Source organism: Juglans microcarpa x Juglans regia, chromosome 1S (assembly GCF_004785595.1).
Source record: "Juglans microcarpa x Juglans regia isolate MS1-56 chromosome 1S, Jm3101_v1.0, whole genome shotgun sequence".
In the NCBI taxonomy this organism is placed as follows: domain Eukaryota; kingdom Viridiplantae; phylum Streptophyta; class Magnoliopsida; order Fagales; family Juglandaceae; genus Juglans; species Juglans microcarpa x Juglans regia.
Genome location: NC_054595.1, coordinates 21,888,322 through 21,903,107, shown reverse-complemented (window position 1 = coordinate 21,903,107; position 14,786 = coordinate 21,888,322). Strand labels below are relative to the sequence as shown.

The 14,786-nt window shown below is 36.0% G+C and overlaps 1 protein-coding gene and 2 pseudogenes across 1 annotated transcript; all 3 read left to right on the top strand.

Moving 5' to 3' along the window:
- Positions 1-1,765: 1,765 nt before the first annotated feature.
- Positions 1,766-2,669, top strand: LOC121246992 (cell number regulator 10-like). The gene is made up of 4 exons (XM_041145321.1): positions 1,766-1,841; positions 1,991-2,062; positions 2,278-2,487; positions 2,608-2,669. Exons 1-4 carry the CDS (start codon positions 1,766-1,768, stop codon positions 2,667-2,669), a joined length of 420 nt encoding a protein of 139 aa, XP_041001255.1.
- Positions 2,670-4,535: 1,866 nt separating this feature from the next.
- LOC121246986 lies at positions 4,536-5,488 on the top strand (annotated as a pseudogene).
- A 4,113-nt stretch (positions 5,489-9,601) lies between these two features.
- LOC121246990 lies at positions 9,602-14,326 on the top strand (annotated as a pseudogene).
- Positions 14,327-14,786: the final 460 nt, after the last annotated feature.

Sequence of the window (14,786 nt, the reverse complement as noted above, 5' to 3'; positions counted from 1 at the left end):
CTAATTCTACAAAATCACAAAATGTATAAATTTACAAAATCACAAAATGGGAGAGGTAGAGGCTCGATTGGGCATGGAGGAGCCAAGAAGGTGCCATGGAAGGCTAGTGGTGGCATCGTGGGCTGTAGGTGGTGGATCTAGGCCGTCGTGGTGGTGCGGTGGCGTGGGCTTGGCTAACGGCGATGCTACAGGGAGAAACCCGTGCATGAAGAGGCGTTGTGTGGAGGGGCTAGGGAGGAGCTACAGGCGCTACGAGAGGTGGCTATCGAATCTCATGGGAGGAGCTACTCACGGGGGCGCAGTGGCAGCGTGATGGAGGGAAATCAAAGGGAGAGGAAGAAAGGGCTACTGGCTTTGGCCTGTTGCGGGGAGAGAGAGAGAGAGAGAGAGGGATCTGTGGGGAGGAAATAGGCGTCGGGAAGGCCGCAGGTGATTGGGCTTGGTGGTGACGCGACAACGGAGGCTGGTGGCGCTGGGAGGAGCCAAGGAGAAGAGAGATCGAGAGAGAGAGAGAGAGAGAGAGAGAGAGAGAGAGAGAGAGAGGGGTATGCGGCTGGAGGGAGGGAGCAGAGACAGAGAGGGAAGAGGGAAAAGTTAGGATTTGGGTCTTTAAATCCCAACCCTTCATCTTGAGTCTCTAGATTAGATTCAACGGTAAATCAAATCATATATTTAAATAAACTTACTTAAAATAGATAATTAAAAAATAAATATCATATCATACATTTAAAATCAACTTTAATTTATAAAATACTAATATTTTATCATTAAATAAATTATGAAGTTTTGCTAAATATTTTTAAGAAAATAAAACTATATAAATAATTAGAGTTTTTAACATAATTTAAATATCATAATATTCTTAATTAACTAAAATCATTGAGATAAAATATTTTTCTACAATTATAATATTTTTGGGGCTTCCAAAATATAAGAGGCTTACTTTAATGATGAAAAAAAGTGAGAGAAGGAACATAGAGAGTGGATTTGCTTCATACGAGCTTGCTACATCTTCTGCATAATTGGAGATAACATGACATGCATGCATTGATCTCTACTGTCAAATATGGTTAATTTGTAGAACTGAAACTTCCATACAAAGCTTTTAACACATGATCGTAATTGACCTTTCACGACTTTGCACGTTAAACCACTGCTAGTATATATATATATATCTGGAAATTTTTTAGGACAGTACTTGGATTTCTCTATAGAACAATGGTAGTAGTAAAAGAATTTTCTTTGAAAAAAAAAGGTAAGCCGGCAGTGTTGCCTTTTCTTAACATCATGATGATGAGCTGCATGCATGCGTATCCTGATTAATTTAAATTAGAAGCTGCCTAATTGTATTGTAAATGAATGAATAAAAATAGCAATGTTGTATCGGCACGGCAAATATATATTTAAGAAGAAACTTATGATGATCAAACCACTTGGCAGACGTTGGCATTAATCCTATATTTGTTAGAAGATCATGATGGTATTCTTTTAATGTTTTTCCTTGTCCCTTTCTCGGTGTACTCTGCTCTAGATTTTCTCGATCTGTTGTACTAGAAGAAATTTCAAGCTGCATAATTATTAAATTAAGATAAGACAATTAATATTTATAATTTATTCAGGCGGATGTACCAAAATTAAGATAGCGATCGAGCATGTATATAAAATAAATAAATGGTGGCCAGGAAGTGTGAAATAAATCCTAGAAGAATCCTGATCATGATCTGCATGCAGTTGCACTACTACTCTCACAAGGCATTGAGCAAACATGAACATTGACCATCGCTCCGGTCGGCAGCCGAAATGGTCTGCTAGCCTTTTGGACTTTGAAGACGTGGGTACATGTAAACTCTCTCTCTCTCTCTCTCTCTCTCTCTCTGTGACACATGCAGAGAGAGAGAAACACACGTTTTCTGACCATCACCTTTGGCAATATTCTGGATCTTATTACTGGCGTTCTGAAAGATAAACTGATGAAATGATGATGGTGCAGGTTGCATAACATGCTGTCTCCCGTGCATCACCTTTGGCCGAATTGCTGAAGTTGTGGATGAAGGCCAAAGCTGTATGTGAAATTTCTTCTTCTTTTTATTCAACTCGTGATTTCAATACCATGCACTCACAAATATATATATATATATATATATATATATATCATTATCAAGGGATAAACTTCACAAAAAACGTATCAATTACAGATGTATGGGATCGAACTTTTAAATCTCTAAATTAAGGCACTAACTCTTTAATCTTTATTGTTGTTTCATGCATTTCACATAGCTTGCGTTGCTCAAGGCTTCGTGTATGGGTGTTTGATGCTGTTCCAATGCCAGTGGGTGATCTCCTGCATGTATAGAGAGAAATTAAGATCAAAATTCGGACTACCGGAAGATCCTTGCTGCGATTGCTGTGTACATTTCTGCTGTGAACCATGTGCTCTTTGTCAAGAGCATGCAGAGCTCAAACACAGAGGCTTGGACCCCTCCATAGGTTGTACCATAATAATTCACACCAGTTTCCTTTATTATAATCAGCAATATCATCAAACATTATTAATTTTAGGTTAATTATTAACGTTGTTTAATTAATTTCTAATCGTGTGCATGCTAGGTTGGATTGGCCCACCAAATGCTCCTCCACCTCTACAGATGCCTCCATCCATGTATAAATGAGCTCCTCTTTGGATTGAAGATCATCATCATCTGATGCCCAGATCATGTCTCATTGCTAGTACTATCTAATAATTATGATCTCATAATGACTTGTATAATCATAATTAATTGGATAATGGTATATATATATATATATAGTCCTAAATAACATCGCAATTAAGGCTGTTTGGAAAGAGACATGTACATTTTTAATATGCTTTATGTTGGATTATTGTGATTATCAATCCCGATCTGTTTAGTAGCTTAAAATAAAAATACTCATTATTGAGTTTCAAGCAATTAGTACTATATATACAACCAACTTCCTAAAACTTAATATTCTCTCTATAATTGGCAATGTCAAGATAAATACATGATGTTTTATTTGTACCTTGATCTTCTCTTCCCTTTTTATCCTAATTGTATTTATATTTCGTACGTAATTGAAAACCTCATGTGTTTTCTTGAGTAGAAAGAGGATCCAAGAGTCATAATTTATACGTACGTACATAGTATCTATGCAAAAAGTAACTTTACTCGTCAAGAGTCGTGACTTACAAACTTTTTAACTTCTTTTGTTTTTCCAAAATTTATAAAACCAAAAGGCCTTGGGTTTAGATATAATTAATTATAATATATTTTTAAGCAATATTCAATGCTATGGCTAATGGCAGTATCTAATGAAATGGCGCGCATTTTAAGGTTTAATCCAATCTCATACGATAGAATATGAGAAATGCTAATTATGATCATGAACATGAGTAAAATTAATTAAAGGTTAGTGCTTCCGAAATTATACTTTTATAATATTTAATCACAAATATTAACATATTTAAAAATTAAAAATTAAAAACTCCCAGTGGTGGTCGAACGACACCTAGGCGGCCATGGCCATGCACAGATCGACCATCCTAGAAGGTGGCCACCCTTATTTTTATTAATTTATACTTTTTTATTTTTTATTTTTTATTTTTAAGTAATTCAATTCATGAGTGTACATGGGTGTATTTTTTTATGAGTAGCGCTACTCCGCCGTCTGAGTTGCACCGCTCTATGTTACCGATAATGTGTTTTGCAAATTTTTTTTTTTCATTTTTCTATTCACATTTTTTAACATATTTAAATATTTTTAAAAAATAAAAAATATATACCAATACATTTAAAATCACTTCTTTAATCACTAAGTAAAAAATAAAATAAAATAAAAACTTCCCAGCGGTCACCTAGAACGGTAACGGCAAAACAGCTATTCCAATATTTTATTCTCAGATTTCACGGATAAATTCGAGACGCTTGCAGTAATACCTAAAATTTCTTCCATTAATTAATGTTCTAGAGTACGTAGTACCAATTAAAAAACCGACCGTCAAAATTTCTCTTATTAATTTTGAACAATTAATCATTTGATCATACCTCAACCGAATCATGATCAGCAGTGTCTTAATTTCCTAGCCAACTTTGTTATAATTAATTATTAGAGTTTAAGGACAACTTGAACAATAATTCAAAAGATAACATATTTTCTTTAAAATAAAACTTCAGACCCTGCAAATTGCCAGCTTACAAAGGAAACACCGGACCTCATCTACTTCTAGAAATAAACTCTATAACTCGTTTACGTGTGGACATGATCGGGTCAATTTATACGTACAACTTGAAAGAGTGGATCGAGAACAAACCCAGTCCAAACGAAAAAGGGAAAGTCTTCGTGTAATTAGGTAGTAATTGCAAGGACTGACTAATTCGCATAAGGGGGAAAAACTTGACTGCTTTTTCAAGATCACAACCCATTATATATATTCTAAACATCACTAATCTAGAAAAAGCACCAGCTTTTTTGCAACATAATTGATTACCTGCTTAATTGGATTTCGATTCTTTCTAGTCATGGTTTCTAAAGCTTTTTCCCTCATCTCTCTGATCACTTTTCTCCTCCTTGGTCTTATTCCCCTCCTTTCTCATGCAAGAACTCCACCAGGCTGGGATGATCGAAAGTCATCACCCTTTGGGTTTCTCAAGCATCTTCAGGGATGTCACAAGGGTGACAAGCTCAAAGGCATCCATGACCTCAAAATGTACCTTGAACACTTTGGTTATTATCACCAAACCAAAAATAGCACCCATGCCAACGATGATGATTTTGACGAACTCTTGGAATCTGCCATGAGAACTTACCAGCTCAATTACCATCTCAATGCCACTGGGATTTTGGATGCTGAAACAGTATCAAAGATGATGATGCCTCGTTGTGGTGTGGCAGATATTTTCAATGGTACAAATCTGATGCAATCAAACAAGAAGAGACATCATCACCACCATGACTCATTTCATACCGTCTCTCACTATAGCTTTTTCTCTCCGGATGCTCCAAAGTGGCCTGCCTCAAAATATCATCTCACTTACAGATTTCTCCATGGAACCCCAGCTCAAGCCATGAGTCCCATTGCACAAGCTTTTCAAACATGGGCAGCAAATACCCATTTCACATTCTCGGAAGCTCGAGGCTTTTCAAAAGCAGATATCACTATTGATTTTAGTAGGAGGGCGCATGGAGATGGGAATATTAATGATTTTGATGGACCTGGTGGAACCATTGCTCATGCTTTTGCACCAACAGATGGGAGATTCCATTACGATGCAGATGAGCGGTTTAGTGTTGGTGCAACCCGGGTGCATTCGACTACGAGACAGTTGCTTTGCATGAAATCGGGCACCTTCTTGGACTTGACCATAGCTCAGTTCCGGGAGCAATTATGGAGTCTACCATCTCTAGTGGAGTGACCAAAGGCTTGCATGCAGATGATATCGCGGGAATTAAAGCGTTGTACATGAATGTTTGAGAATTGATCATGTGCTCTAGTTATAATGTATGCTAATTAGGTATATTTTATTTTCTTGAATGTTTTCGTAAGATGAGTTGGCATGGTTGAGGAGACAGATGTCAACTTATCAATGGATCCGACTTGAGGCGTTGTTATAAGTGTTTGAATAATAAAATATTAAATGATAATTATTTTCTTATAACAATTAGCAGAGCACCACCTTGGATGGAGAAATATTTCTCATTTATCTCATTCTCTTTGGGGACAAGAGAAATCTTCTAGGCTTTTCCTGTTTTGCAGCAACAATATAATTGGAAGCATGCAGTACACCTCGTGGATAAATAAGGTGTCGAATTAATCAAGATGCCTTTTTTTAATTAGATTTATAATATTTTAATCTCAATGGCTTTTTATTTATTTATTTATTTATAGTTGAAATGAGCTTAATGCTTCCAAGACTGCAGATCACCATCATGAGATGCTTCCTTGAAACAGCCACAACCACCATATATATATATATATATATATATATATATATATATAATAATCAAAGAGATTATACACATGAATTATTAATACTTTTGGTTGTCGGATTCATTCCGGGAAGGAAGAAAATGCATATCATGCATGGTTACATGAGTGCCAGGAAGCTGCATTTTTTTCTTTTTCTTTTTTAACAATAGATAATCGATGACTCTGCATGTCAAGTAACACGTTTTTCTCAACTCGATCAGAAGTTCATGTTAATTTCTAGGAACCATCACAGATAGAGACATGCTCAGGGTTCAGCGCGCATCGATCTAATTACAAATTTTCGACTAATTATAAGTGCTAATATTAAGGCACTTGTGAAGGACAAAATATCATAATCCATAGTTGGGCCCACCTCACCACTAGGTACAAGAAAACAAACAAAAAATAGATAATGAGAGACATGAGAGCATACAACTATTAGAGGGGTCAGAGGAAAAGTAGGAAGATAATGGAAGTTGATACACGCAAGGGAGACCAACCAGCTCATGGCAGGCCGGTATGTACAGTGAAGGGTCAGACACGCAATTACCAACAGTTGCAGGAAGATGATTGTATAAAAGGGGATGCCCAGACAACTTCAACCCTCTCTCGATTAGATCATCTTCTTCGTCAAAAACTCGAGGAAGACAACATCTCTAACAGGAAGAGATTCAACCTTCTTTGTACAGTGAGATATGGGGAACTATGAGACCATAAACAAATATATTATAGTGAAAACTCCCCTCCCCAAACTCCAGTAGATGTAGGCCAATTGCCGAACCACGTAAATCTTGGTGTTCATCTCTCTTTATTTTCTATGCACTTATTTTTCATTCACAGTCATGGACATACGCATCGCCACCATACAGCCACACCGAAATACTATCGGGGACTCCAAACAACACCAATCAAGGCCCAGTCAACTTAGTGGGCTGGGAATGAATCTCTCTCCCTGTGGCCTATTGATGCTGACAAACAACTTCAACTATCTCTCAATCAGATCATCTTCTTCTTTAAAAAACCTCTCGAGGAAGACAACATCTCTAACGGGAAGAGTTTCAACCTTCTTTGTACAGTGAGATATGAGGGACCATGAGATTGTAAACAAATATATTATGGTGAAAACTACACTCCCCAAACTCCCGTGGACATAGGCCGATTGCCGAATCATGTAAATATTGGTGTTCATCTCTCTTTACTTTCTCTGCACTTATTTTCTATTCACCGCCATGGATGTACGCATCGCCACTGTACAGTCGCACCAGAAGACTGCCGGAGACTCCAAACAACACCGATCAAGGCCCAATCAACTAAGTGGGCCGATAATGAATATTTCTCTCCCTCCGACTTGTTGTTATTATTTCTCCCCCTTCATTTGTATCAAAATGGGTTATTATTTCTTGATAGAAAAACTTTATGGGTTAATAGAAAATGCAGTGATTTTGATAATAATGATAATTATTATTATTTCAATAAAAAAAATGTTGTGATTTTGATAATAACATTTATTCCAGGATATCTAAGTAGAAGCATAGCAGGTTCTGATTTGCTTGTATGGACAGCTAATAATGATGGAAAATTCTCTATTAAAAGTGCATGGAATTGTATTCGAGTTAGAGTTCCTAAGGTTAGATGGTCTCATTGTGTATGGCATTCTTGCATTCCAAAACATATTTCTTTTACTATGTGGAAAGTATTCAATAATGTTTTAAGTGTGGATGATAAAGTAATGAATTTGATTGATGCTTGAATGGTGGATATGAAGATATAAACCATGTACTTGCAAATGGTGATATAGCAAAGGAAGTTTGGAGACGAGTTTATGCGCAAGTAGGAATGGTAGAGTTACAGGAACCTCATGGAAACAGTTAGTGGAAGTCTGGTTTTTAAAAGCTTCTAAGTCTTCCCAAATGGGGCAACTTCTTGGTATTATTCTCTCACTTGTTACTTGGTGTCTTTGGTTGAGACGGTGTAAGGCACGGATGGAAGAAGTTAAAGATTCAGCTGCTACCGTCTGGTATAATGTTAAAACATGGATTGCGAAAATGGAAGAAAAATTCAAAGGGGGGAAATTGTTGTCGAGACAAGACGAGGTAATTTTAATGGAGCTTAATGTCCCTATTAAACCTATGAAGAGATCAGTTCCAAAGGTGGTTCGATAGACAAAACCAACAATTGGACGTCTAAAGTTGAATGTCGATGGAAGCTCACATGGTAATCTTGGTACTGCATGGGCAGGTGGAGTGCTTAGAGATGCAAATGGAAACTTGCTCATGGCCTATTCGGTATATCTTGGTATGAATACAAATAATTTTGCAAAACTTAAGGGATTGCTACATGGCCTTCATTTTATCAAAAGGATGGGAGTGGTGCATATTGATTTGGAGTTAAGACTCCATGTTGGTGGTCAAATTGTTGAAAGCATCAGTTTGTAAAGTATGGTATCTAGAAGACTACTCGGATGAAATAATAGAGCTTTTGAAAGGATTATATGCTCAAGTCACACATATATATCGAGAAGAGAATGCTTCGGCAGATTATTTAGCACGATTGGGAGCAAGGGGTTGCACTCAACAATGGTTTTCTTAGAATATTCCTACTAACCTCAATGGAATTTTACGTATAGACAAGCTTGGTCTACCCTGTATTAGGCTTGTTTAATATGAGCGCTAGTGAGGTTTTGTTTGTCTTGGCAGTGGAGTTTTATTAATTTATTTATTCATTTATTTATTTAGTTAGTTGTAGTCCTATAAGCCTTGTCTTTTGTTTATTACGATTTTCCTCCATCATAAGTGTGGTTAATTAATAAGATATGGAGCTACGGTCCTCCCTTACACAAATATTTTATATATATATATATATATATATATATATATATATATATATATTAGAAAATTGACATATTTTCCAAATTTGTGGAGAACACGCTAGCTAATTTAAAGACAGTTTTTCTCAATTTAAAAAAATAATAATATAAAATAAATAAATAATAAAAAGATCAGAGTTTTTATTCGAATTGACATTTGTCCCTTAATTATGTGATAAATACATGTTTTATTAATAAAGGAATACATGTCGAGTTTTTAAATCAGACTTTTAAAAAATTATATTCTTGTCACGTGTTTAAGAGATAATTCTCATATTTATAAATGAAAAATATTTTAATCATAAAAAAAATCATAAAAAAATTTCATAAAAACAAATTTACACTTCTTAATTAATAAGAAAATTTTCTCATTATTATTATTTATTATTTTATACTTCATATTTTATAGAAAGTACTTTATATTTTCTCTTTATATCTATATTTTATAAGTAATGTTACATATAGTCATGGAATGCACAAACGTCATACAGTCACTTTGAAAAAGAGTAAGATTTACTGTTAAAAAATTAATTTATTTTTATATAAATTTTATATTTATTATTTTTTTAAAAATAATTATATGACATTTATACATCCATAATTACAAATATCATTTCTCATATTTTATACTCAGTGTGAGATTGAACAGTGGCATTCCTTAATTAACAAACTCGCGGTCGCCGTAGCTAGTTGGGTGCTGTTTCCTATTTTCTCTCTTTCCTTTTTTATTTGATATTTTGTTTTGAGGTCTGACACTACGCAAACTTTCCAACTTCACCTAACCTTTTCTTTCAATTATATAATCCCCTAATCACTTTCAAATCCCATTTCCAGTTCTATGCTCGGTCAAAGCTCTCACTCTCGTTTTGTGTCCAAGTCTGAAATCCCATTGAGAGATACAGAGTAAGAGAGAGTTACGATTGAGTTGAGAGGTTGATCACACACCATGTCTGACATTATCAACGTGGCTTGGAGGAAATATCTCCTTCAGCTTCAACTCCACCCTCTCAAAACCAAGGTTCTTTCATTCTGGATTGAAACCCCTTCTTTTTAACTAAGCTATGCTCTTTAAAGTTTCTATCCGTTTCTCTGTTTTTTATTTCGCCTGTTGTTAGATATTAGTTGGAGGGCTTTTTAAAGAAGTTTGATGTTGTTAGAGATAATGCTTTTTGCACTTGTTTTTTGGTTTAAAATTTTGGTTTTCAGGCAATCACAGCCGGGGTTTTAGCCGGGTGTAGTGATGCAGTTGCCCAAAAGATTTCTGGGATCAAGAAGCTTCAATTGAAAAGATTACTTCTTATCATGGTATGGTAACTTTGATAATATCGTCTTTAATTTGTTTTCACTTAATGGTAAGCTCGTATGGCATGGATCAAACTCTTCACTCTTTATTCTGAAAGTGGACCGAACAGTAGCTTTTAGTCTTGTTTTTTTGTTTTTTCTTTCTTTTCCATGGATTGATTAAATCAGGCATTTATGCCCCGTTAAGGCCTTTTCTTTTGATCAGTCAACTATCATCGAGTCTCCAAATATGAAGTCTCTAATATATTTCCCCTTTTCTCAGCAGCCAAATTGAAAATTAGTCAGTGTTGTTTATACAAATTGTGAGTCAGTTGTTATATTTTTGTATTGTTTGTGTTTACGTACTGAAAAGTTAAAACTCTTTTGCAGCTCTATGGGTTTGCATATGGAGGACCTTTTGGGCACTTCCTCCACAAGTTAATGGATATAATTTTCAAGGGAAGAAGGACAACAAAACTGTTGTGAAGAAGGTAATGTTTTGCTATTGTTCATGTTCTTTGTTTGCTGATTATCAGTCTAATGCACGATTGAAGCAATTTTGAAAAGTTATTAAACTGGGCCTTTTGTTCTTCTCTAACCTATATTCAATTTTCTGTTCAAGTATTGATGGGCGGTGTTCTATTATTAGGTGTTATTGGAACAGTTAACCTCTTCCCCTTGGAACAACTTTTTCTTCATGATGTACTATGGTTTGGTAGTCGAAGGTTTGTGATGTGTACCATTTATTGCATTTTAGTCATTAGTAATATGTAAATTTTATTGGACTAGTGCCATCAATTGTTATTTCTGCTATGACTTGTTTAATTTTTACTTTCTTGTCTTATCACGAGCTCTAATGTTATTAGAGATGATGGATGTAGTTGTCAGTTGTTGAAGTTAAAATATTCCAAAATGCTGTAGATTCTTACTTTTGTTTTCATGTGACTGTCTTCACATTCCTGACAAAACAGAAAAGATAAGATGCATAGTACTACTTCCAAAACATAGGTTGTGATTAAATACATATGTTCTCTGTGTGTATGGCTTGGTGGGCTTTGGGGTGGCCTGGAGAGGGGGTGTCATTCCAATGTTCAGACCATCAAGCCCTAAAGGCTTACTCAGCACTGAATGGGGAATTGGGGAGCAAAAGTTTACCTTCTAGAATCTAGAGAAGACACTTCATGACTGGGAATAAGTTTCATGTTGGATGACATTTATTGTTTTCTTTTGGCATTTAGACCTTTACCAGTTCACAGAAGAACTTTTGCTCTAAAAAGAGCCTGTCTGATTTTGACATTCCTGGAAGAATTATTATGCCAAAGAATTCAGAGTCAAGAAACACCTTCTTAAACATGAAGGAGAAAGATTACTTTGTTCTTTAAAAATTAATGATATAGTCTGGTATTGCAGGAAGACCGTTGGGTTTAGTGAAGAATAAAGTTCGAAAGGACTACCCCTCTATTCAGTTGACGGCATGGAAGGTATGTTGAACCATATTTCATTGTTTGACTAGGAAGCCAACTTGTTACATTGGCATCACCAAAGCTTTGATACTTGTGGCTAGCAGTTTTGGCCTATAGTTGGTTGGGTGAATTACCAATACATGCCTTTGCAATTCCGCGTCATATTTCACAGCTTTGTCGCCTCATGCTGGTATGAACATATCCTTTAACTTCGTGTGTTATTATTTATCTTCCGTTGTCTGTGCTAAGCTCTTGTGCAAGTATGAACCAATATGTGAATGAGTTACATATATTAATTTTTCAATGGATCTTCACACGGATTGAAGCAATTGATTGACACAGCATACATCACTTTCAGAGGCATATTAATTCTGGACTCAACGAATTACATAATGGACTAAAGAAAGAAATCTGATATTAGGGTTTTTTTTTTTTTTTTTTTTTTTTTATAAGTAGAGTAACTGAATATATTGCAGAAAGTGCAAAGGAAGACCACGTGCAACTATCACATTGCACCTGGTCAATTATGTTTAATACTACTAATAATACCAACCATTTCCTATTTAAAAGAGCAAGAGCATGATGAAGTTTCATATTGCCATTGTATCTGCTCTGAATCAGCACATATTCCTTATATGGGTTGTAGTTCTGGAATTGAAAGAAAAAATAGGAACCTGTTACCCTCTTACCTGAAAACTTATTATTAGAGAAAAGCTAATGACTGTTTAAACTAGAAAAGGAAAATACACTCTGTCGGTGTAGTTTTGCTAAGAACTATACGTTCTGTTGTTAACTCTTATTTTCTCCTGCCCAAATTGGATTGGAAGAGCAGTTGGCTCACAGTGTGCTACGATTATTTTTCATGGGATAGTGATTGAAACCATTTGAAATCATGTATTTTTTAAATCGTAATCTTACTAATTCATTTGGAAAATTGTGGTCCTCACCCCCTGACACACAACATGCAAACCATCCACTACTCTATCCTAAGGCGGTGCTCTATTCCACACGCACGCATGCACAATCCCAACATGCAAAACAGAGCACTTACACCTTACAGATGGCATGGACAACTGTCCACTACTTACATCCTCATTTCCTCCTTTTACAAAGTCAAACACTCCCCCTCCTCTTAAAATGAAGCTTGTTCTCAAGCCGGAGAGCTCATCCATAGCACCAAGGTCCATAGAGGCTATACCAATTTCTACAGAATGATCATTCTCAATAAGGAGCAATTGAAGAATCTAACTCCTATGTCATAGAATGTAACATTTATTGCAGTTGAAGCACAAACCTTATTTAACCTAATTGCTTTCCATCCATGGAACTTCCTTTACAAAATGAGTTTCTGCAGCAATGTTCTCCTTAAGTCTGTATGGGAAATGGTTGATCGATACCTTCTATGGCCAGCCAACATCTAGAATTCTCACTTGTACTCCCAGCCTTGTTGTCTCATATGGGATAATGCCTTATCAAAATCTTCATAATCAATTCAGCCAAATTTGGCCAACGGTTATTTTTCAAAAGTTGCCAGGTGCAGATGGAAGGGAATATTACTGGGGGGTGCCCTTTGAGACAACCAACTGTTTCCAATCTACTTCAGGTGGATGGTGGCATCAGCTTTACTTAGGGTGGGAACAGACCCCAATAAATTGTACTGTGGGCAAGACAGCGGATTAGTAGATTACACTAGAAAGTTTTACTTAGGGCCGGAACACACCTCAATACTAAAGTAATGGTGTTTTTTCTCTTCTCCTTGATACCGTCACTCCTCAAAGAAACAGATCATTAACAAGCCTCTGACCACTACCCACTCTATACACTCACGCATACAAAAGTCGTCAGCAAATAATCCCATGTTCAAAGCACCCAAAGGAGCTGCTCTAATCTGACCTGTTTTGCAGGGTGCTAAACAAAGAACTCACACTACATTGGTCATGGGATGCTATCATTTTCTAGTCTTACCGAGCCTAAGATCTGTCTGTTTATAAAAGTGGCTAAACCCTAATGGGCATTTTTCTTTCTCAAATTTAAGTCAAACAGAGAGACACAAATTACGGTGGCATGAATTTTTGTTGGAAGATATGCAGCAAACAAGTGAAATTCTGCTATCTCCTCTAGATTCCTGCTGGCATGACCAAAAATGTGATGTAAATGTTAATGTTGTTTTCTCTCAGTTCCAAAGACTTGAGGAATAGCCATTTTGTTAAGAACAACCAAGATCCAAGTAATAATTTGCATGTTGCTTCTGGTCTCTGAAATGAAAAAATGTAGTTGTAATAACGAGATGGACCTTGATTACTTTGGTAGTATTATTCGTCTATACACACATGCATTTAGCAGCATGCAAGAGTGTTTTATTGTTAGTTGTAGTTAATTTAATTATGCATGGATTGTTAGGTACTAACGCACTCTTACTCTGCTTGTTAACACCAGGGCAATCTTTCTGAATCTGAAAGCAAGATCTGTTACAAATAAGAAGGCCTAGAAGGCTAGAACAGAGAAACCTTCTTCCTCAGTTTCTTCTTTTCTCCTTTGTCTTCCTCTAATGAAATGCCCCCCTTATGTTTCCTTTCTAGAGTCCGCTTATTTGTACCTTTATTGAAGTTACCACTCGTGCTCCAATGCTTTTTAAACTTGTATTATTAGGTATTATTTACAGCAAAGACATATGACATATGACCAGTGCAGCATTAGGAGATAAAGTAGCAATAATAAAAGCTAAATTGAATCCCTCTCTTTATGGATTGTAATGCCCCCATACTTCAGAGGTAAACTACTCGAAATCCACGGATACTGTTCTTGTATCTGAAACAATCAGCATTTTAGGTCTACTAATTTACTTATGCAAGTTGTTGCACTGCAATGACTATTAAGAAATTATTTGCAAGGCAATGGGATCCATGGAAACAGAAAGGGAATGGTGAACGCTCTCACCATTCCTGGCTTAGAAGACGATGAGGCGAGAGGAAAATCTGCACTTTTAGTACCCTATCTACTTCTATGAACTCCAAAACCTATGAGAAGAAGAAGAAGAATGCTCTCTTTTTTATATTATATTGTGATTTCGATATCGTGTCTAAAGATAAAGAGGATGATGAACAAGAAAAACCAGTAGGGAATTAGAAGAATTCTTTAGTTTAGTATACATTGGCAGGTCCGCAGAGGACGCATAATAATACAACCAAATGAA

Coding starts and splice junctions, on each gene's coding strand:
- LOC121246992 (XM_041145321.1), top strand. CDS start 1,766: ATGAACATTGACCATCGCTCCGGTCGGCAGCCGAAATGGTCTGCTAGC. Junction 2,063..2,277: donor TGTGGATGAAGGCCAAAGCT/GTATGTGAAATT, acceptor CATTTCACATAG/CTTGCGTTGCTCAAGGCTTC. Junction 2,488..2,607: donor AGGCTTGGACCCCTCCATAG/GTTGTACCATAA, acceptor TGTGCATGCTAG/GTTGGATTGGCCCACCAAAT.